General features: G+C 39.8%; 1 protein-coding gene across 19 annotated transcripts in view; it reads right to left on the bottom strand.

Moving 5' to 3' along the window:
• The window catches only part of LOC104681778 (protocadherin alpha-C2), a 230324-nt gene that overhangs the window by 96654 nt on the left and 108609 nt on the right, over positions 1 to 25061 (bottom strand). The window contains exon 2 of one of the 19 annotated variants that reach the window (XM_010388188.2): positions 16364 to 16372. The exons of the other annotated variants lie outside the window; for them this stretch is intronic. Coding sequence (XP_010386490.1) covers positions 16364 to 16372 — 9 coding nt within the window. The remainder of the gene's footprint in view (positions 1 to 16363; positions 16373 to 25061) is intronic. 19 annotated transcript variants of the gene reach the window in all.

The raw sequence follows: 25061 nt of genomic DNA, 5'->3' as shown, positions 1-25061 counted from the left end.
GTGGAGAGTCTGCGCACTTGGAGGAGGTAAAGCACAGCAACTGGGGAACTTTACATTAAACTCAGTGCTGTCATAGCAGGGAGCATCGCCATGCTGGACTCAGCCAGCAGCTGCACGTGAAGGGAGCTTTCGGAACAGACCTAGCCAGAGGCAAATCACTTATCCCAGTAGTGAGAACTTGAGTTTCTCAGGAAGCCTCAACACTATGGGCTTAAGTGTTCTGGGGTTCTAGGTAAACTTGAAAGACAGTCTAGGACACAAGGATTGCAATTCCTAGGTAACTCCTAGTGCTGGACTGGGCTCAGAACCAGAGGGATAGGGTGGCATACGACCTAGAAAGTCATCGGCTGGGGCAGCTAAGGGAGTGCTTGTGCCACCTCTCCCCTAATCCCAGGCAGTGAAGCTTGCAGCAACAAAAGTGACTCCTTCCTTCTGCTTAAGGACAGGAGAGCAAAGAGTAAAGAGGACTTTGTCTTGCATCTTGGATACCAGCTCAGCCACAGTAGGACAGGGCATTGAGCAGAGTCATGAGGCACCCATTCCAGGCCTTAGCTCACAGATGATATTTCTAGACACACACTGGACAAATAGAAAACCCATTGCCTTGGTGGGAAGGACCCAGTCCTGGCAAGATTAATCACCTGCTGACTAAAGAACCCTTGGGCACCAAATAACCAGCAGTGATATCCAGGTATTACGCTGTGGGCCTTAGGTTCTGAGATATGTTGACTTCAGGTGTGATCCAGCACATTCCTAGTTGTGGTGGCTACAGTGGAAGACTCCTTCTGTTTGACAGAAACAGAAGAAAAAGTAAAGGGGACTTTGTCTTGCACCTTTGGTACCAGTTTGGCCACAGTGGAGTAGAGCAACAAGCATGCTCTTGGGGTCCCCAAGTCCAGGCTTTGGCTCCTGGACAGCATATTTGGATCTTCCCCAGGACAGAGGGGTGCCCACTTCCTTGAAGAGTCCCAGGCCTGGCAGCATTTACCACAACATAACTGAACAGCTGTTAAGCTTTAAGTGAACATCAGCAGTGGCCAGGTAGAATCCCTGTGGACCAGTGGTAGTACTGGCCACAGGGAGAGGCATCTCTGCCTGTGGAAAGGGGAGGGAGGAATGGGAAGGACTTTGTCTTGTGTTTTGAGTGCTGGCTTAGCCATAGTTAAATAAAACATCAGGCAAATTTCTAAGTATTTTGACTCCAATCCTGGCTCCCAGGTAGCATCTCTGGGCCTGTCCAGCGCCTGGGGGAACTTGCTACCCTAAAGGGAAGGATGCAAACTTGGCTGGCGTCACCCCCTGCTGATCTTAGAGACCTAGGGCCTTGAGTGAACATAGGTGGTAGTCAGGTAGTGGTTACAGTGGGCCTTGGACAAGACCTAGTGCTGTGCTGGCTACAGGTCTGACCCAGGACAATCCAAGGTGGGGGCCACAGGAGTGCTTGCATCACCATACCCCTAGTTCAAGGTGGCCCAGCACCTTAAGAGAGAGAGAGAAAGAAAGAAACTGTTTGACAGAAGGCAAAAGAACAAGTGTTTTTGCCTGGCAATCCAGATAATCATTCTGGATCTTATTCAACACCTCCAAGATGGTACCTCTACGAGTCTGCAAAAACCACAGCATTATTGGGATTGAGGCCCAAGCTCCTTCAAATAAAAACCTTCTGGAAAACCTTCTCAACGACAGGGACAAACAAGCCCAGACTGCAAAGACTACAAGAAATACCTAACTCTTCAATGCCCAGACATTTACTGGTAAGAATAAGCATACAGAAAAACACAAAATATTATAACAGTGTAATTGTAGTATGTAAACTTATCTTTTTTTTTTTTTTTTTTTTGAGACGGAGTCTCGCTCTGCCGCCCAGGCTGGAGTGCAATGGCCGGATCTCAGCTCACTGCAAGCCCCGCCTCCTGGGTTTACGCCATTCTCCTGCCTCAGCCTCCCAAGTAGCTGGGACTACAGGTGCCCGCCACGTCGCCCGGCTAGTTTTTTGTATTTTTTTAGTAGAGACGGGGTTTCACCATGTTAGCCAGGATGGTCTCGATCTCCTGACCTCGTGATCCTCCCGTCTCAGCCTCCCAAAGTGCTGGGATTACAGGCTTGAGCCACTGCGCCTGGCCAACTTATCTTAAGTAGAAAGAAAAAATGATGAACTGATCAAAAATAATGACAATCTGGCCAGGCATGGTGGCTCACACCCATAATCCCAGCACTTTGGGAGGCCAAGATGAGCGGATCACTAGGTCAAGAGATAGAGACCGCCCTGGCCAACATGGTGAAACCCTGTCTCTACTAAAAATATAAAAATTAGCTGGGTGTGGTGGCACGTGCCTATAGTCCCAGCTACTCAGTAGGCTAAGGCAGGAGAATCGCTTGAACCTAGGAGGCGGAGGTTGCAGTGAGCCAAGATCAGGCCACAACATAGTTAAAAAGCAGAAGGATAAAGTTAAAGTGTAGAACTTTTATTAGTTTTCCTTTTGTGTGTTTGTTTTTGTTTATGCAATCTGTTAAGTTGCCATCAATTTAAAATAATGGGTCATAAGATAAGTCATAAACCTCATGTAACCTCAAATCAAAAAACATACAGTGGATACACAAAAAATAAAAAGCAAGAAATTAAATCATACCACCAGAGAAAATTATTTTCTTGAAAAAGAAGATGAGAAGAAAAAAAGAAGGGAGAGATGATCATGAAACCACGAGAAAACAAATTACAAAATGGCAGGAGTAAGTTCCTACTTAAATGAAAATACTGAATGTAAATGGACTAAACCCTCCAATAAAAAGACATAAAGTGACTGAATGGATGAAAAAACATGACCCAATGATCTGTTGCCCACAAGAAATACGTCACCTATGAAGATACACATAGACTGGAAAATAAAGGGTTGGGAAAAGATATTCCTTGCTAATGGAAACAAAATAGGAGCAGGAGTAACTACACTTGTAACAGATAAAATAGATCTCAAGACGAAAACTGTAAGAAGAGACAAAGAAGGTCTTTGTATAATGATAATGGGGTCAATTCAGCAAGAGAATACAATGATTATAAATATATATGCACCCACCATTAGAGCACCCAGATACAAAAAGGAAATAGTATTAGAGCTAAAAGAGATAGAGAGATCACAATACAATAATAGGTGGAGACTTCAACACCCCACTTTCAGTATTGGACAGAACTCACAAAAGAAACTTCAGACTTGATCTGCACTATAGAACAAATTGACCTAATAGATATTTATGGAACATTTCATCCAACAGCTGCAGAATACACATTCTTCTCCTCAGCACATGAATCATTCTCAAGGATAGACCATATGCTATCCACAATACAAGTCCTAAAACATTTTTTTAATGATATCATATCAAGAATCTTCTCTGACCACAATGAAGTAAAATTAGAAATAAAAAATAGGAATTTTGGAAACTATACAAACACATGGAAATTAAACAATATGCTCCTGAATGACCAGTGGGTCAATAAAGAAATTTAAAAGGAAATTGAAAATTTGATTCAAACAAATGATAATGGAAACACAACATACCAAAACCTATGGGATACAGCGAAAGCAGTACTATTAGAGGGAAATTTATAGCTGTAATTGCCTACATTGGAAAAGAATGAAAACCTCAATTAAATAACCTAACTGTATATCCTAAAGAACTAGAAAAGCAAGAGCAAACTGAATCCAAAATTAGTAGAGAAAATAATAAAGATCAAAGCAGAAATATATTTGAAATGATGAAAACACAAGAGATCAACAAAACAAAGTCAATCTTTTGAAGAGATAAATAAAATTGACAAATTTTGAACAGACTAATGAAGAAAAAAAGAGAGAAGACCCAAATAAATAAAATCAGAGCTGAAAAAGGAGCCATTACAATGGATTCTGCAGAAATTCAAAGGATCATTAGTGGCTATGATGAGCCACTATATGCCAATAAATTTAAAAATCTAGAGGAAATGGATAAATTCTTAGACACATACAACTTACCAAGGTTGAACTATGAAGAAATTAAAACCTAACCAGACCAATAACAAGTAATTAGATCAAAATTGTAACAAAAATCTCCCAGCAAAGTAAAGCCTGGGACCCATTGGCTTCACTGCCAAATTCTACCAAACATTTAAAGAAGAACTAGTACCATCCTATTCAAACTATTCCAAAAACTAGAGGAGGGGTTAACTTCCAGACTAACTCTATGAGGCCAGTATTATCCTGATACCAAACAATGACACATCAAAATAAAATAAAACTGCAGGCCAATATATCTGACATATTGATGCAAAAGTCCTCAACAAAATACTAGCAAACTGAATTCAACAATACAGTTAAAAGATCACTTATTATGACCAAGTGGGATTTATTCCAGGGATATGAGGATGATTCGGCATACACAAATCAATTAATATGATACATCATATGAACAAATTGAAGACCAAAAACCATATATCATTTCAATTGATGCTGAAAAAGCATTTGATAAAATTCAAAATCCCATTATGATAAAAACCCTCAAGAAAATTGGCATAGAAGGGACATGCCTCAAAGTAATAAAAGCCATCTATGACAAACCCACAGCCAACATCATACTGAATGGGGAAAAGTTGAAAGCATTCCCCCTGAGACCTGGAATAAGTCAAGGATGTCCATTTTCACCACTTCTATTCAACATAGACACTGAAAGTCCCAGTCAGAGAAATCAGACAAGAGGAAGAAATAAAGGGCATCCAAATTGGAAAAGAGGAAGTTAAACTGTTGCTGTTCACTGACAATATGATCATGTACTCTGAAAACCCTAAAGACTCATCCAAAAAGCTCCTAGAGCTGATAAATGAATTCAGTAAAGTTCCAGGATACAAAATCAATGCACGCAAATCAGTAACACTGCTATACACCAACAATAACCAAGCTTAGAATCAAATTAAGAACTCAATCTCTTTTACAACAGCTGCAAAAAAACCCAAAATACTTAGTGTGATGGTAATACTGAGTGTCAACTTGATTGGGTTACAGGATGCAAAGTATTGTTCCTGGGTGTATCTGTGAGGGTGTTATCAAAGGAGATTAACATTTGAGTCAGTGGACTGGGAAGAGCAGATCCACCCTCAATCTGGATGGGCACAATCTAATCAGCTGCCAGCGCAGCCAGAATAAAAACAGGCAGAAGAATGTGGAGAGATTGGACTGACTTAGCCTCCCAGCCTACATCTTTCTCCTGTGCTGAATGCTTCCTGCCCTTGAACATTGAACTCCAAGTTCTTCAGCTTTGGGACTTGGATTGGCTTGCTTGCTCCTCAGCTTGCAGATGGCCTATTGTGGGACCTTGTGATCATGTGAGTTAATATTCCTTAATAAACTCCCCTTTATATATACATCTATCCTATTAGTTCTGTCCCTCTAGAGAGCCCTGACTAATACAGATTTTGGTCCCAGCAGTGGTTCTAGAGGAACAGAATATTAAGGATGGAGTTCTTTCATTGGTTTTGGGGTTGGCTGCTTAATATGATTAGACCCAAAAATGCTAAGGACTGTACTTCTAATAGTATGGAGAATACTGATAGTCCTTGGCATGAACTGTTTACAGAGTTACGTAAAATAAATTCATTTGACAGTCCTGATTCACTGCTCATGAGAGGCAAGGAGTTTAGTAACTCTATATATAATACCTTTGACCATATGAGGGGAACCAAGGAACATAATGAAGTTGGTTGGTTGCTCCTAAGTTCACTGGACAAAGTGAGGTAAGAAAATGATGTACTTAGGGATTCTAATTCCTGGCTTCAGAAGCGGATACTGAGCCTCAAATCTGCTAAGATTTCCCTGAGTGAGAGTCTTATCTCCTGTAGAGAAAGAGCTAAAATTGCGGGAAGTCAGACACAAGTTCTTATACCAGTGGCTGAACTAAAATGAACGGTGCATGCACAGCCTTGCCAGGTGTCCACTGTTGAAGCGGGGGCATTGATTGGAAAAGAATGGGACCCTAAAATTTGGAATGGGGACATGTGAAAGGACCCTGATGAAGCTGGGGACACTGAGATTGTAAATTCTGATGAACCTTTTTTTTGCCAGAAGAAACTGTTTTCTCATCCCCAGTAGTGGCAACATGCCCTCCCCAGCTCACACTGCTATCACCCTTTTCACTTTTGTCTGAGGAGATAAATCCTGCACTGCCTGAGGCAACAGTGATGGCCTCCCCTGAGGCAGTTGCCAGGCAAGATAATGTTGATTCTCCTCAGGACCCACCCCCTACCACCACTGTTTGCTTCTAGACCTATAACTAGATTAAAGTCCCAGGAGGGCCCTAGGGGTGAGGCTCAGAGTGTGACCCACGAGGAGGTGTGCTACACTCAAAAAGAACTGCTTGAGCTTTCTAATTTATATAAGCACAAATCTGGAGGACAGGCATAGGAATGGATATTAAGGGTGTGGGATAATGGTGGAAGGAACATAGATCCAAGGCATTGGATCAGGCTGAATTTATTGATTTGGGCCGATTAAGCAGGGATTCTGCATTTAATGTTGCAGCTCAGGGAGTTTAAAAAGGTTCTAATAATTTATGTGCTTGGTTAGCTGAAATATGGATTTAAAGATGGCCCACTGTGAGCAAGCTGGAAATGCCTGATCTCCCTTGGCTTAATGTAGAGGAAGGGATCCAAAGGTTTAGGGGGATTGGGATGGTGGAGTGGATTAGTCACTTTAGACCTACTCATCCCAGCTGGGAGGGTCCAGAAGATATACCCTTTACTAATACTTTGCAAAATAGATTTGTGAGGGGAGCACCTGCATCCTTGAAGAGCTTTGTGATTGCTCTTCTCTGTATATCAGATTTTAAAGTAGGAACCACAGTTACTCAACTACAAAATTTAAATGCAATGGGAATAATTGGATCTCGGGGTGGCAGAGGCCACTCAACTGTCAAAGGCAAGGTGGACGTAACTATCATAATGGACAGCAGAGGCAAAAGAGCAATCAGAATAGTCTGACTCATGTAGATCTCTGGCATCAGTTATTAATCATGTGTTCCTAGAAGTGAAAATGATAGGAAGCCTACTGCATTCTTATTTAATTTATAAAAGCAGAAAACTTCCAGGTCAAGTGGACAAAAGACTAATTTGAATTATAAAAACAGAGAATCACAGCCCCTCAATCAATTTCCAGACTTAAACCAGTTTACAGACCTAGAATCCCTTGAATGAAGGGGAGGCTGGGTCCCCTTGAGGAAGGACCCCACTACACTGACAACAATTTATGCTGTTAATCTTTCTCCTATCCTTCCCCATGGAGACCTATGGCTTTTTACCGGAGTAACTGTGTATTGGGGAAAGGGAAATGATTGACATGTCAGGGATTACTGAACACTGTCTCTGAGCTGATGCTGACTCCAGGGGACCCAAAACGTCATTGTGGTCCTCCAGTTAAAGTAGAGGCTTATGGAGTTTTAGCTCAAGTCTGACTTACAGTGGGTCCAGTGGGTCCCTGGACTCATCCTGTGGTCATTTCCCCAGTGCCAGAATGCATAATTGGCATAGGCATACTTAGCAGCTAGCAAAACCCCCACATTGGCCCCCTGACTGGTAGGATGAGGGCTATTATGATGGGAAAGGCCAAATAGGAAGGCCAAATATGGCTGCCTCTACCTAGAAAAATAGTAAATCAAAAACAATATCGCATCCCTGGAGGGGTTGCAGAGATTAGTGTCACCATTAAGGACTCAAAAGCTGCAGGGGTTGTGATTCCCACCACATCCCCATTCAGCTCTCCTATTTGGCCTGTGAAGAAGACAGATGGATCTTGGAGAATGACAGTGGATTATCATAAGCTTAATCAAGTGTTAACTCCAGTCGCACTTGCTGTACCAGATGTGGTTTCATTGCTTTAACAAATTAACACATCTCCTGGTATCTGGTATGCAGCCATTGATTTGGAAAATGCCTTTTTCTCCATTCCTGTCCATAAGGCCCACCAGAAGCAATTTGACTTTGGCTGGCAAGGTCAGCAAAATACCTTTACCATCCTACCTCAGGGGTATATCAACTCTCCGGCTTTGTGTCATAATTTTGTTTGGAGAGACCTTGATTGATTTTCCCTCCCATAATATATCACACTGGTTCATTACATTGATGACATTTTGCTGATTGGATCCAGTGAGCGAGAAGTAGCAAACACACTGGGCTTATTGGTGAGACATTTGCATGCCAAAGGATGGAAAATAAATGACTAAAATTCAGGAACCTTCTACCTCAGTACAATTTCTAGGGGTCCAGTGGAGTGGGGCCTGTCGAGATATTCCTTCTAAGGTGAAGGATAAGTTGCTGCATTTGGCCCCTCCTACAACCATAAAAGAGGCTTATTTGGGCCTATTTGGATTTTGCAGGCAACACATTCCTCATTTGGGTATATTACTCCTGCCCATTTATCGAGTGACCCAAAAGGCTCTCACTTTTGAATGGAGTCCAGAATAGGAGAAGGCTCTACAACACGTCCAGGCTGCTGTGCAAGTTGCTTTGTCATTTGGGCCATATGACCCAGCAGATCCAATGGTGCTTGAGGTGTCAGTGGCAGATAGGGATGCTGTTTGGAGCCTTTGGCAGGCCCCCATAAGTGAATCACAGTGGAGACCTCTAGGATTTTGGAGCAAGGCCCTTCCATCTTCTGCAGCTAACTACTGTCCTTTTGAGAGACAGCTCTTGGCCTGTTACTGGGCTTTGGTGGAAACTGAACATTTGACTATGGGTCATCAAGTCACCAAGCAACCTGAACTGCCTATCATGAACTGGGTACTTTCTGACCCATCTAGCCATAAAGTGGGGCATGCACAGCAGCATTCCATCATCAAATGGAAGTGGTATATATGTGATCAGGCTCAAGCAGTTCCTGAAGGCACAAGTAAGTTACATGAGGAAGTGGCTCAAATGCCCAGGGTCTTCACTCCTGCCACCCTACCTTCTCTTCCCCAGCTTGCATCAATGGCCCCATAGGGAGTTCCCTATGATCAGCTGACAGAGGAAGCGAAGACTAAGGCCTGGTTCACAGATGGTTCTGCATGATATGCAGGCACCACCTGAAAGTGGACAGCTGCAGCACTACAGCCCCTTCCAAGGACATACCTGAAGGACAGCAATGAAGGGAAATCTTCCCAGTGGGCAGAACTTCCATTGGTGCACCTGGTTGTGCACTTTTCATGGAAGGAGTAATGGCCAAATGTGCAATTATATACTGATTCATGGGCTGTAGCCAGTAGTTTGGCTGGATGGTCAGGGACTTGGAAGAAGCATGATTAGAATATTGGTGACAAAGAAATTTGGGGAAATGGTATGTGAATGGACCTCTCTGAGTGGTCAAAAACTGTGAAGATATTTGTATCCCATGTGAGTGCTCACCAACGGGTGGCCTCAGCAGAGGAGGATTTTAATAATCAAGTGGATAGGATGGCTCATTCTGTGGACACCACTCAGCCTCTTTCCCCAGCCACTCCTGTCATCACCCAATGGGCCCATGAACAAAGTGGCCATGGTGGCAGGGATGGAGGTTACGCATGGGCTCAGCAACATGGGCTTCCACTCACCAAGGCTCACCTGGTTATGGCCACTGCTGAGTGCCCAATTTGCCATTAGCAGAGACCAACACTGAGCCTTTGATATGGCACCATTCCTCAGGGTGATCAGTCAGCTACCTAGTGGCAGGTTGATTATATTGGACCTCTTCCATCATGGAAAGGGCAGCGGTTTGTCCTCACTGGAATAGACACTCTGGATAGGGGTTTGACTATCCTGAACACACTGCTTCTGCCAAGACTACCATCTGTGGACTCATGGAATGCCTTATACACCATCATGGTATTCCACATAGCATTGCCTCTAACCAAGGCACTCACTTTACAACTAAAGAAGTGCAGCAGTGGGCTTATGCTTATGGAATTTACTGGTCTTACCATGTTCCCCATCATCCTGAAGCAGCTGGGTTGATAGAATGATGGAGTGGCCTTTTGAAGTCACAATTACAATGTCAACTAGGTGACAATACTTTGCAGAGCTATGGCAAAATTCTCCAGAAGGTTGTGTATGCTCTGAATCAGCATCCAATATATGGTACTGTTTCTCCCATAACCAGAATTCATGGGTCCAGGAATCAAGGGGTGGAAGTGGAAGTGGCACCACTTACCATCACCCCTAGTGACCCACTAGCAAAATTTTTACTTCCTGTCTCTGTGACATTATGTTCTGCTGGCCTAGAGGTCTTAGTTCCAGAGGGAGGAATGTTACCACCAGAAGACACAACAACGATTCCATTAAACTGGAAATTAAGATTGCCACCTGGACATTTTGGGTTCCTCCTACCTTTAAACCAACAGCCTAAGAAGGAAGTTACAGTGTTGACTGGGGTGACTGACCCAGACTCTCAAGATGAAATCAGTCTACTACTCCACAATGGAGGTAAGGAAGAGTATGCATGGAATACTCGAGATCCCTTAGGTGTCTCTTAGTATTACCATGCCCTGTGATTAAGGTTAATGGGAAACTACAACAGCACAATCCAGGCAGGACTACAAATGGCCCAGATCCTTTGGATATGAAGGTTTGGGTCACTACACCAGGAAAAAACCACTACCTGCTGAGGTGCTTGCTGAAGGCAAAGGGAATACAGAATGAGTAGTAGAAAAAAGTAGTCATCAACACCAGCTACAAACCACACGACCAGTTGCAGAAATGAGGACTGTAATTGTCATGAGTATTTCCTCCTTCTTTGTTAAAAACATGTTTGTGCATTTATATACTTCTACTAAGAAAATATCTGCATTTTATCTCCTTTTTCATGTATCATGTGACATAAGATTTATTGACTTCATATCAACGTTTAAATGTTAACTTTATGTAATAGCATTTGGGTTAGGAATTAGTGCATTCTTGGTTGTATGAAGGATAGTTGTATTATGTTAGGAATAATTATGACCTTGTTGTCTTAATTTGAAAATTATCTATAATTTCAGGAGGTGTGTATGGGTTCACGTTGACAAGGGGTGGACTTGTGATGGTTAATACTGAGTGTCAACTTGATTGGATTGAAGGATGCAAAGTATTGTTCCTGGGTGTGTCTGTGAGGGTATTATCAGACGAGATCGGGCGCGTTCAGGGTGGTATGGCCGTAGACATGTGAGGGTATTATCAAAAGAGATTAACATTTGTGTCAGTGGACTGGGAAAGACACACATACCCTCAATCTGGGTGGATGCGATCTGATCAGCTGGTAGTGCAGCCAGAATAAAAGCAGACAGAAGAACGTGGTGAGATTAGACAGGCTTAGCCTCCCAGCCTACATCTTTCTCCCGTGCTGGATGCTTCCTCCCTTTGAACATCAGATTCCAAGTTCTTCAGCTTTGGAACTCAGATTGGATTTCTTGCTCCTCAGCTTGCAGATGGCCTATTGTTGGGCCTTGTGATTGTGTGAGTTAATACTCCTTAATAAACTCCCCTTTATATACACATTTAACCTATTAGTTCTGTCCCTCTAGAGAACCCTGACTAATACACTTAGGAATACACTTAACCAAGGAGGTGAAAGATCTCTACAAGGAAAACTACAAAACACTGCTGAAAGGAATCATAGATGACACAAACAAATGGAATATATTCCATGTTCATGGATGGGAAGAATCAATACTGTGAAAATGACCACAGTGTCAAAAGCAATCTATAGATTCAATGCAATTCCCAGCAAAATGTCATATGGAACCAAAAAAGAGCCCGAATTGCCAAGACAATCCTAAGTCAAAAGGACAAAGCTGGAGGCATCACGCTACCTGACTTCAAACTATACTACAAGGCTACAGTAACCAAAACAGCATGGTACTGGTACCAAAACAGAGATATAGACCAATGGAACAGAACAGAGTCCTCAGAAATAATACCGCACATCTACAGCCATCTGATCTTTGACAAACCTGAGAGAAACAAGAAATGGGGAAAGGATTCCCTATTTAATAAATGGTGCTGGGAAAATTGGCTAGCCATAAGTAGAAAGCTGAAACTGGATCCTTTCCTTACCCCTTATACGAAGATTAATTCAAGATGGATTAGAGACTTAAATGTTAGACCTAATACCATAAAAACCCTAGAAGAAAATCTAGGTAGTACCATTCAGGACATAGGCATGGGCAAGGACTTCATGTCTAAAACACCAAAAGCAACGGCAGCAAAAGCAAAAATTGACAAATGGGATCTAATTAAACTAAAGAGCTTTTGCACAGCAAAAGAAACTACCATCAGAGTGAACAGGCAACCTACAGAATGGGAGAAAATTTTTGCAACCTACTCGTCTGACAAAGGGCTAATATCCAGAATCTACAAAGAACTCAAACAAATATACGAGAAAAAAACAAACAACCCCATCAAAAAGTGGGGAAAGGATATGAACAGACATTTCTCAAAAGAAGATATTCATACAGCCAACAGACACATGAAAAAATGCTCATCATCACTTGCCATCAGAGAAATGCAAATCAAAACCACAATGAGATACCATCTCACACCAGTTAGAATGGCAATCATTAAGAAGTCAGGAAACAACAGGTGTTGGAGAGGATGTGGAGAAATAGGAACACTTTTACACTGTTGGTGGGATTGTAAACTAGTTCAACCATTATGGAAAACAGTATGGCAATTCCTCAAGGATCTAGAACTAGATGTACCATATGACCCAGCCATGCCACTACTGGGTATATACCCAAAGGATTATAAATTATTCTACTACAAAGACACATGTACACGTATGTTTATTGCGGCACTATTCACAATAGCAAAGACTTGGAATCAACCCAAATGTCCATCAGTGACAGACTGGATTAAGAAAATGTGGCACATATACACCATGGAATACTATGCAGCCATAAAAAAGGATGAGTTTGCGTCCTTTGTAGGGACATGGATGCAGCTGGAAACCATCATTCTTAGCAAACTATCACAAGAAGAGAAAACCAAACACCGCATGTTCTCACTCATAGGTGGGAACTGAACAATGAGATCACTTGGACTCGGGAAGGGGAACATCACGCACTGGGGCCTATCATGGGGAGGGGGGAGGTGGGAGGAGGGAGGGATTGCATTGGGGAGTTATACATGATATAAATGATGAATTGATGGGTGCTGACGAGTTGATGGGTGCAGCACACCAACATGGCATAAGTATACATATGTAACAAACCTGCACATTATGCACATGTACCCTAGAACTTAAAGTATAATAAAAAAAAAATGCTTAAAAAAAAATGTCATTATCATTCTTCACAGGACTAGAAAAACACAATTCTAACGTTCATATGGAACCAAAAAAGAGCCCACATTCCAAAGGCAATACAAAACAAAAAGAAGAAATCTGAAAGCATCACACTACCTGACTTTAAATTCTACTAAAAGGCTATAGTTATCAAACCAGCATGGTACTGGTATAAAAACAGGCACACAGACCTATGAAATGGAACAGAGAACCAAGAAATAAAGTCAAATACTTACAGCCAACTGATCTTCAACAAAGCATACAAAAACAAAGTGTGGAAAGGATGCGTTATTCAAGAAATGGTGCTGGGATAACCAGCAAGCCTCATGTAGAAGAATGAAACTGGATCCTCATCTCTCACCTTATACAAAAATCAACTCAAGATGAATCAAATACTTAAATCTAAAACCTGAAACCATACAAATTCTAAAATATAACAGCAGACAAACTCTTCTAGACATTGGCTTAGGCAAAAAATTCATGACTGAGAACCCAAAAGAAAGTGTAACTGCAACAAAAATAAATAAATGGGACCTAATTAAACTAAAAAGCTTCTGCACAGAAAAGAATTAGCAAAGTAAACAGACAACCCACAGAGTGGGAGAAAACATTCACAATCTCTGCGTCAGACAAAGGACTAATATCCAGAACCTACAAGGAACTCAAACAAACCAGTAAGAAAAAAAAAATCCCATCAAAAAGTGGGCTAAGGACGTAAACAGACAATTCTCGAAAGAAGATATGCAAACAGCCAACAAACATATGAAAAAAAATGCTCAACATCACTAATTATCAGGAAAATGCAAATTAAAACAATAATGTGATACCACCTTACTCTTGCAAAAATGGCCATAATAAAAAAATAATAGATGTTGGCCAGGATGTGGTGAAAATGGAACAGTTTTACACTGCTGGTGGGAATGTAAACTAGTACAACCACTATGGAAAACACTGTGGCGATTCCTTAAAGAACTAAAAGTAAAACTACCATTTGATCCAGCAATCCCACTACTGGGTATCTACCCAGAAGAAAAGAAGTCATTATATGGAAAAGACACTTGAACACACATGCTTATAGCAGCACAATTCGCAATTGTAAAAATATGGAATCAGCCCAAATGCCCATTAATCAACAAGTGTATAAAGAAATTGTGGTATATATAAATATATATATACACCATGAAATACTAGTCAGCCATAAAAAGGAATGAAATAATGACATTCTCAGCAACCTGGATGGAACTGGACACCATTATTCTAAGTGAAGTAACTCAAGAATGGAAAACCAAACACCACATGTTCTCATTCATAAATGGGAGCTAAGCTATGACGATGCAAGGCATAAGAATAATACAATGGACTTTGGGGACTCAGGGGGAAAGGGTGGGAAGGGGGTGAGGAATAAAAGACTACAAACTGGGTACAATGCATACTGCTCGGGTGATGGATGCACCAAAATCTCAGAAATCACCACTAAAGAAAGAACTTATTCATGTAAGCAAATACTGTTCCCCAAAAACCTATTGAAATAAAAAAAGGTAAGTATACTATAATTTTTTTAAAGTGTATCGTATTTGTAGCTGTTACATTGTGAATAGGACAAAAATAATCAAATAATTTTCCATTATTTAAGAGGTATTATCCAATGCAGCCAGGAAGTCACATCATAGACAAACAGGTCAAGATTCAATGTCTTTGTCATTTTACTCTATATTATTTGTTAAGATAAATGAAAATACCAACAGACATTCATGTGAGAACTACACTTGTCAATTACAACCATAGATGGTCATGGATAGAAAAGTTCAGCAAAAATCGAGGAAAACATTCTATGATAATTGATAATAGGGAGAATTATATGTTTTATTACTTTTTTTTTTTTTTTTTTGAGACGGAGTCTCGCTCTGTCGCCCAGGCTGGAGTGCAGTGGCCGGATCTCAGCTCACTGCAAGCTCCGCCTCCCGGGTTTACGCCATTCTCCCACCTCAGCCTCCGGGTAGCTGGGACTACAGGCGCCCGCCACCGCGCTGGGCTAGTTTTTTTGTATTTTTTTAGTAGAGACGGGGTTTCACCGTGTTAGCCAGAATGGTCTGGATCTTCTGACCTCGTGATCCGCCCGTCTCGGCCTCCCAAAGTGCTGGGATTACAGGCTTGAGCCACCGCGCCCAGCCCGTTTATTACTATTTTTAAACTATTTACCAAACATCCTTTATATCAGTGAAATTTATAATATATGTATATGCATACATATATATGCATATACTTGTGTATTAAGCATTTACCAGGCCAACATCAGCTACACAGCATCCCAATTCCACTAATTAGAAAAGTTTCTTGCTCTAGTTTAAAGTGAACAACACGGTAGAACTATTATCTATGGTAACTGCTCAGAACTATAATGCAAGGAATAATATTTTAAGTTTGATCAGATGAATTCCACTAATATGTATTGTGCTGAATTTTTCCGACTGTACTACTGTTTCTGTAAGTAACCACAATCCTTCCTACATTTTTGAAAATACTTGTTTTTTAAAATGGCATCCTTTCTTCAATAAAAATGCTGTCTTTATTGTATACTAAATTTCCTAATGCACAATGAGACACTACCTTACTCCTGCAAGAATGACCATAATTTAAAAATCAAAAAGTAATAGTTGTTGGCATGAATGTGGTGAAAAGGACACTCTTTTATACTGTTGGTGGGAATGTAAACCAGCACAACTACTATGGAAAACAGTTTGGAGATTTCTTAAAGATATAGAAGTAGAGCTATTATTTGATCCAGCAATCCCACTATCAGGTATCTACCCAAAGGAAAAGAAGTCATTATATGAAAAAGACACATGAGCAAGCCATGTTGATAGCAGCACAATTCACAATTGCAAAAATATAGAACCAACCTAAATGCCCATCAGCCAACAAGTGGATAAAGAAAATGTGGCATATATACACTATGCAATACTACTCAGCCATAAACTAAATAAAATAATAGCTTTTGCAGCAGCTTGGGTGGACCTGGATGCCACTATTCTAAGTGAAGTAACTCAGAAATAGAAAATCAAATATTGTATATTCTCACATACAAGTGGGAGCTAAGTATGAGAATGCAAAGACTTAAGAATGATATAATGGATTTAGGGGACTTGGAGGGAAGGGTGGGAGGGGAGTTAGAGATAAAAACTACACATATTAAGTACCATGTACACAGCTTGGGTGACAGGTACACCAAAATCTCAGAAATCACCACTAAAGAACTTATCCATATGACTGAAAACAACCTGTTCCCCAAAGCTGTTGAAATTTTAAAAACCCTAAAAAATCTGGGTATAAAAGGAACATACCTCAACATAGTAAAAGTCATATATGACAGACTCACAGCTAGTATCATACTGAGTAGGCAAAAACTCAAAGCCTTTTCTCTAGGATCTAGAATATGACAAGGATGCCCACTGTCACCACTGTTACTCAACATAGTACTCTTAGCTACAGCAATTAGACAAGAGAAAGAAATAAAGGGTTTCCTAGGTCAGGCGAAGTGAGTTACACCTGTAATCCCAGTACTTTGGGAGGCTGAGGCGGGAGGATTGCTTGAGCCCAGGAGTTCGAGACCAGCCTGGGCAACAAAGCAAGGCCTCATCTCAAAAACAGAGAGAGAGAGAGAGAGAAGACATAAAGGACATCCAAATTAGAAAGGAAGAAATCAAATTATCCTTGTTTGCAGATGATATAATCTCATTTTTGAAAAATCTAAAGACCCCAAAAAACTATTATAACAATAAATTCAGTAAAGTTGCCAGATACAAAATCAACATACAAAAATTAGTAGTATTTCTATATAACAGTGAACAATCTGAAAATGAAATTAAAAAGTAATCCCATTTAAAATAGCCATGAATAAAATTAAATACCTAGGAATTAATCAAAGAAGTGAAAGATCTCTACAGAGAAAAATGTAAAATGCTGATGAAAGAAATTGAAGAGGACACCAAAAAATGGAAAGATCTTCCATGTTTACGGATTGGAAGAATCAACATTGTTAAAATGTACATACTACCCAAAGTAATCTACAAATTCAATGCAATCTCTTTCAAAATACCATGGACATTCTTCACAGAAATAGAAAAGACAATCTGAAAATTTATATGAAACTACTAAATACCCATAATACCTAAAGATATCTTGAGCAAAAAGAACAAAACTGGAAGAATCACATTACCTGACTTCAAATTATACCATAGAGATAGAGTAACCAAAACAGTACAGTACTGGCATAAAAACAGACATAGAGACTAATGGAACAGAATAAAAAACCAAAAAATAAATCCACATACCTATAGTGAACTCATTTTTGACAAAGGTGCCAAGAACATACACTCAAGAAAAAGCAGTCTGTGCTGGGAAACTAGATAGCCATATGCAGAGGAATGAAACTAGACCCCTATCTCACCACCAGATACAAACATTGAATTAAAATAGATTAAAGACTTAAATCTAAGGCATTAAACTATAAAACAACTACAAGAAAACATTGGGGAAACTCTCCAGGACATCAGTCTGGGCAAAAATTTCTTGAGTAATACCCTGTAATCACAGGGAACCAAAAGAAAAAAATGAATATATGGGATCACATCAACTTAAAAACCTCCTGCACAGCAAAGCAAACAATCAACAAAGTGAAGAGACAACCCACAGATTGACAGAAAATATTTACAAACTACCTATCTAACAAGTGATGAATAACCAGAATATAGAAGGAGCTCAAACAACACTATAGAAAAAAAAAATCTAATAATTTTTTTTTTTTTTTTTTTTTTTTTTTGAGACGGAGTCTCACTCTGTCGCCCAGGCTGGAGTGCAGTGGCCGGATCTCAGCTCACTGCAAGCTCCGCCTCCTGGGTTTATGCCATTCTCCTGCCTCAGCCTCCCGAGTAGCTGGGACTACAGGCGCCGCCACCTCGCCCGGCTAGTTTTTTGTATTTTTTGGTAGAGACAGGGTTTCACCATGTTAACCAGAATGGTCTCGATCTCCTGACCCTGTGATCCGCCCGTCTCGGCCTCCCAAAGTGCTGGGATTACAGGCTTGAGCCACCGCGCCCGGCCCCAAAAAAATCTAATAATTTTAAAATGGGCAAAAGAGTTGAATAGATGTTTCTCAAAAGAAGACATACAAATAGCAAGCAGGTATATGAAAAGATACTCAACATCACTGATAATCAGAGAAATGCAAATCAAAACTACAGTGAGATATCATCTTACCACAGTTAAAATGGCTTTTATCCAAATAACAGGCAATAAAAAATGCTGGAAAGATATGAAAAAGAGGGAACCTTTGTACACTGTTCATGGGATAGTACAAGCACTAGGAGAACAGTTTGGAGTTTCCTCAAAAAGCCAAAAATAGAGCTACCAAGTGATCCAGAAATCCCACTGCTAGGTATATAACCAAAAGAACGGAAATCAGTATGTTGAAGAGATAACTGCACTCCCATGCTCCTTGCAGCAATGTTCACAATAGCCAAGATTTGGAAGCAGCCTACATGTCCATCATCAGATGAATGGATAAAGAAAATGGGCCAGGCGCGGTGGCTCACGCCTGTAATCCCAGCACTTTGGGAAACTGAGGTGGGCAGATCACCTGAGGCCGAGAGTTCGAGACCAGCCTGACCAACATGGAGAAACCCTATGTCTACTAAAAATACAAAATTAGCCGGGTGTGGTGGCACAAGCTTGTAATCCTAGCTACCTGGGAGGCTGAGGCAGGAGAATCGCTTGAACCCACGAGGCAGAGGTTGCGGTGAGCCAAGATTGCACCATTGTACTCCAGCCTGGGTGACAAAAGTGAGACTCCGTCTAAAAAAACAGAAAAGAAAATGTGGTACATATACACAATGGAGTATATTCAGCCATAAAAAAGAAGAAGATTCAGTCGTTTGCAACAACCTGGATGAAACTGGATGTCATTATGTTATAAGTGAAATAAGCCAGGCACAGAAAGACAAACATCATATGTTCTTACTTATTTGTGGTACCTAAAAATCAAAATGAGGCCAGGTATGGTAGCGCATGACTGTAACCCCAGCACTTTTGGAGGCTGAGGTGAAAGGATCAATTGAGCCCAGGAATTCAAGATCAAACTGGGTAACAAAGTGAGACCTCATCTCTACAAAAACAAATCAAAAAAGTAGCTGGGCATGGCAGTACATGCCTGTGGTCCCCGCTATTCAGGAGGCTGAGGCAGGAGGATTGCTTGAGCCCAGGAGGTCAAGGCTACAGTGAGTTCTGCTCATACCACTGCACTCTAGCTTGGGTGACACAGCAAGACCTGTCTCAAAAAGGAAAACAAAAACAAAAACAAAAACATTTGAACTCATGGAGATAAACAGTGGAAGAATGGTTAACAAAGGCTAGAAAGTTTAGTGGGGTGTGGATAGAAGGTGGAGATTTTTAATGAGGACAAAAAATAGAAAAAAATGAATAAGACATAGTATTTGATAGCAGAATAGAGCGACTATGGTCTAAATAATCTAGTTGTATATTTTAAAATAACTAAAAGAGCATAATTGGATTGTTTGTACAAAGAATAAATGTTTAAGGGAATGGCCATCCCATTTTCCATGATGTGATTATTGTGCATTGCATGCTTGTATCAAAATGTCTCATGTACCCCATAAATATATACACCTATTATATACCCATAAAATTTAAAAAATTAAAACAACTATGAACAGAGTAAACAGACAACCTACAGGACGGAAGAAAATATCAGCAAACTATGCATCCAACAAAGGTCTAATATCCAGAATCTATAAAGAACTTAAATTAACAAGCAAAAACCAAACAACCTCATCAAAACATGGGCAAAGGGCTGGGCACAGAGGCTCATGCCTGTAATCCTAGCACTTTGGGAGGCAAAGGCAGGTGCATCACTTAAGATCAGGAGTTCGAGATCAGCCTGGCCAACATGTTAAAACCCCATCTCTACTTAAAATACCAAAAAAAAAAAAAAAAAGCTGGGCTTTGTGGCATGTGCCTGCAGTCCCAGCTACTCAGGAGGCTGAGGCAGGAGAATCACTTGAACCCAGGAGGCGGAGGTTTAGTGACAGAACAAGACCCTGTCTCAAAAAAAAAAAAAAAAAAAAAAAAAAGGCAAAGGACATAAACAGCCACTTCTCAAAAGAAGACATACACATGGACAATAAGCATATGATAAAAATGCTCAGCATCACTAATCATTAAATAAATGCAAATCAAAACCACAATGAGATACCATCTCACACCAGTCAGAATGGCTATTACTAAAAAGTCAGGCCGGACGCGGTGGCTCAAGCCTGTAATCCCAGCACTTTGGGAGGCCGAGACGGGCGGATCACGAGGTCAGGAGATCCAGACCATCCTGGCTAACATGGTGAAACCCCGTCTCTACTAAAAATACAAAAAACTAGCCGGGCGACGTGGCGGGCGCCTGTAGTCCCAGCTACTCGGGAGGCTGAGGCAGGAGAATGGCGTGAACCCGGGAGGCGGAGCTTGCAGTGAGCTGAGATCCGGCCACTGCACTCCAGCCTGGGCGGCAGAGCGAGACTCCGCCTCAAAAAAAAAAAAAAAAAAAAAAAAAAAAGTCAAAAATAACAGATACTGGTGAGGTTGCAGAGAAAAGGAAATGCTTATACACTGCTGGTGGGAATGTAAATTAGTTCAGCCACTGTGGAAAACAGTTTGAAGATTTCTCAAAGAACTTACCATTCAAGCCAGCAAATCCCATAACTGTGTACATAACCAAAGGAATATATGTCATTTTACTATAAAGACAATGCATGTGTATGTTCATCATGGCACTATTCACAATAGCAAAGACAGAGAATAATCCTAAATGCCCATCAATGATGCACTGGATAAATAAAATGCAGTACGTTGGCCAGGTGCAGTGGCTCATGCCTATAATCCCAGCACTTTGGGAGGCCGAGGTGGGCAGATCACCTGAGGTCAGGAGTTCAAGACCAGCCTGGCCAACATGGAGAAACCCCGTTTCTACTTAAAATACAAAACTTAGCCAGGCAGGCACCTGTAATCCCAGCTGCTCGGGAGGCAGGAAAATTGCTTGAACCCAGGAGGTGGAGGTTGCAGTGAGCCGAGATCAGGCCATTGCACTCCAGCCTGGGGGACAAGAGTGAGACTTCGTCTGAAGAAAATAAAATAAAATAAAACAGAATTAAATAAAATGCAGTACGTATACATCATTGAATACTATTCAGCCATAAAGAAAGAAAAAGATCATGCCCTTTGCAGTCCATTGGGTGGAGGTGCAGGCCATGATCCCAAGTGAATTAATATAGAAACAGAAAACCAAATGCTGTATGTTCTCACTTATAAGTGGGAGCTAAAAAAGAATGTGAAAAGACAACACCCTCAATGAGAAAATATTTGCAAATCATAAATCTAATAAAGTAATTGCATCTAGAATACATAAAGAACTCTTACAACTCAATAATCGAAAAATGAATAAACCAATTAAAATGTGGGCAAAAGATCTGAATAGGTATTTCTCCAAAGACGATATAGAAATGACCAATAAGCACATGAAAAGAGGCTCAGGAGGAAGCAAAAGAAGGTTATGGGGCTTTTGATGGTGTTGAGAATTGAAGAACTCCAAAAAGTGCCAATAAGTACTCACTGGAAAGCATAGTAAAACAATTTGAGAACAATAGTCATTGGTGGAAGGGGGGAAATCGAAGGTCCTAATTCAATTATCCCTCAGTAAGAGAAAAAAATGCTTTAAAAAGAGAGATGAGAAAACACAGTAAAATATTAGAAATAAAAGCAAATTCAAAACTTAGTGGAAGGGATTACAAATAGATTGGATTGTGCTAAACCTGTCTTAGCCCTATGAACTTCTCAACTAACGAATGTCTTCTTGCAGCAAAAACCCCTACACTGAGGAGGAACTGATAGGAATGGAGTCCATATGAAGCAAAATGGTGGGGGTGGGGGACAATTAAACAAAGGAAAATGGTCCAAGTAAAAAGGGTAAATGGTGTCACAAAGTAAGGTATTAAAAAATTATATTTTTATCATTTCAGGACAATAGCTGAATAAAAATCTATAGAGCAACAAAGACGGGAAAATTATCCTGGTCTGTTTCTTCTAAAATTATGAGGAAATGCTTTTCATACAAACATGAGCATAAGAAAAGGATTAGGGGCAAATCTGACACAAAATTATTTTTAAAGGTGGGGAAAAATAATTACGCTAAAGGAAATAAATACACACAAGAAAGAAAATTCCACAAATTGCTACATAATATTTGAAAACAACTTAAACATTTTTAGAAAATAATGAAAAGCTATGCAAGAACACATAAATCACAATTAGAGATACTCAGTAATGATATGATTGGAGAAAAAAAAGCTTTGCAAAGAGAGATGAGAAAACTCAGTAAAATATTAGAAATAAAAGCAAAATAATTTTTTCAGAAATAAACACTAAACCAGAAGGCACATAACAGCAAATAAACACTATGGATAATGCCTAAAGAAAACTATAAAATGGAAAAACGAATAAAAAGTAAAATTGTTTTTAAAAAGAGCTAGGTAGGATTTAGAAGTGTCAGCTACAAAAGAAAGGCAAAGAGTATCTCATACAAATATAAATGGAGTCATTGAAGAAGAAATCTGAAGTAATAAAACAGAAGAAATACTAAAATCTATAATTTAAGAAAACTTTCCAGGAAAATAAACCTCAAAAATACTTGTAAATAAACTAAAATAAAATGACATTGTCATTCAACATCTTTAAAATGAGAATATAATAGCAGAGAAAAAATGTATAACTATGGAAAGAAAGTCAGAATCAGGGATAATTATATAGAGGGGGAATTATTTCAAGTTATTTGAAACTTCCCATCTGTAACACCAGGAGCCATAAGATACTGGAATAAAATAAATGTATTTAAAAATCAATTCAACAGAGGACTTACATTACCAGTATGCAGAACTGGTAATTCGAACCAACCATACCATTGGAGATATTTTAAAATGATAAAAGTACCTAATGACTAATAAAGTCATAGCAAATTAACAGGTAGAGATTCTGAAAAAGACCACAAATTCAGAAGGTAAAGTAACTTTCTGGCCACTTTGGATCTGGGTTGTTTCTATATAAGAGGTACGGCATCAGGATGGCTGAGTAGTCTAAGGTACCAGACTCAAGACAAAGAGTGAATTCTAAAAACAGTAAAAGAAAAGTGACAAGTCACATATAAGAAAATTCCCATTAGACTAACAACAGATTTCTCAGCAGAAACTTTACAGGCTAGGATAGAAGGAGATGATATATCCAAAGTGCCGAAATTTTTTAAACTATCAGCCAAAAATACTATACCCAGCAGAGCTATACTTTAGAAATGAAGGAGAAATAAAGTATTTCCCAAACAAGCAAAAACTGAGGAAGTGCATTACCACTAGACAAGTCCTACAAGAAATACTTAAAGGAATCCTACAACTGTTTGGGTTTTTTTTTTTTCCTTTTGTGAAGAACAGGGTCTTGCTATGTTGCCCAGGCTGGTCTTGAACTCCTGGACTCAAGCAATCTTCCTGCCTCTGCCTCCCTAAGTGCTGGGATAACAGGCATGAGCCACTGTGCCCAGCCAAGAGTCCTATAAGAATCATCTGAAAGCTTAATGAATGATGTCTACCACCATGGAAATGCATGAAAGTATAAAACTCACTAGTAGAGCAAATACACAAAAGAGAAAGAGAAAGGAATTAAAATTTATCATGACAATATACCACCAAATTGTAAAGGTAAACAATAAAAGAGGAACAAAGGGTATACAACACAATCAGAAAATAATTAACAAAATAACATGAGTAAGTCCTCACCTATCAATAACAACCTTGAATGTAAATAGGCTATACTCCCCAATTAAAATAAATACGCTGAATGGATACAAAAAACAAGACTCAAGTATATGCTGGTTACAAGAAACTCATGTTAGCTGTCAAGACATATCAACTGGACTTGAAGGGACAGAAAAAATTATTCCACACAAATAGAAACAAAAAGCATGTGGAAACTTCCAAACTTATATCAGACAAAATAGACTTTATCTTAAAAAAGATAAAAAGAGACAAAGAAGGTCATTATATAATCATAAAGGGATCAATTTAGCAAGAGAATATATGACTGTAAATATATACGTATTCAAGACTGGAGCACCCAGATATATAAACCAAATTTTATCAGTGCTAAAGAGAAAGATTGATCCCAATACAATACTTGTTAGGTACTTCAACATCCCATTTCTGGCACTGGACAAATAGTGTAGACAGGAAATCAACAAAGGAACATTGGACTTAATCTGCACTATAGACCAAATGTAGCTACCGTTTACAGAACATTTCATCCAACAGCTGCAGAATACACATTCTTCTCATTATCACACGAAACATTCTATAAGATAGACAATATTTTAGGCCACAAAATAAGCCTCAACAGCTTTAAAGAATCAAAATTATATCAAATATTTTCTCAGATCACAGTGGAGTAAAGCTGGAAATCAATGACAAGTAGAACTTTGGAAACTGTACAAATACATGGAAATTAAACAACATGCTCCTGAATGACTATTGGGTCAATGAAGAAATTAAGAAGGAAATTTAAAAAGTTTCTTGAAACAAATGAAAATGTAAGCATAACATGCCAAAACCTACGGGATACAGCAAAAGCAGTACTAATAGGGAATTTTATGGCAATAAATGCCTACATCAAAAAAGTAAAAAGGTTTCA

This window comes from Rhinopithecus roxellana, chromosome 3 (genome assembly GCF_007565055.1).
Source record: "Rhinopithecus roxellana isolate Shanxi Qingling chromosome 3, ASM756505v1, whole genome shotgun sequence".
Taxonomy (NCBI): Eukaryota; Metazoa; Chordata; class Mammalia; order Primates; family Cercopithecidae; genus Rhinopithecus; species Rhinopithecus roxellana.
This window is presented reverse-complemented; position numbering and strand designations above follow the sequence as displayed.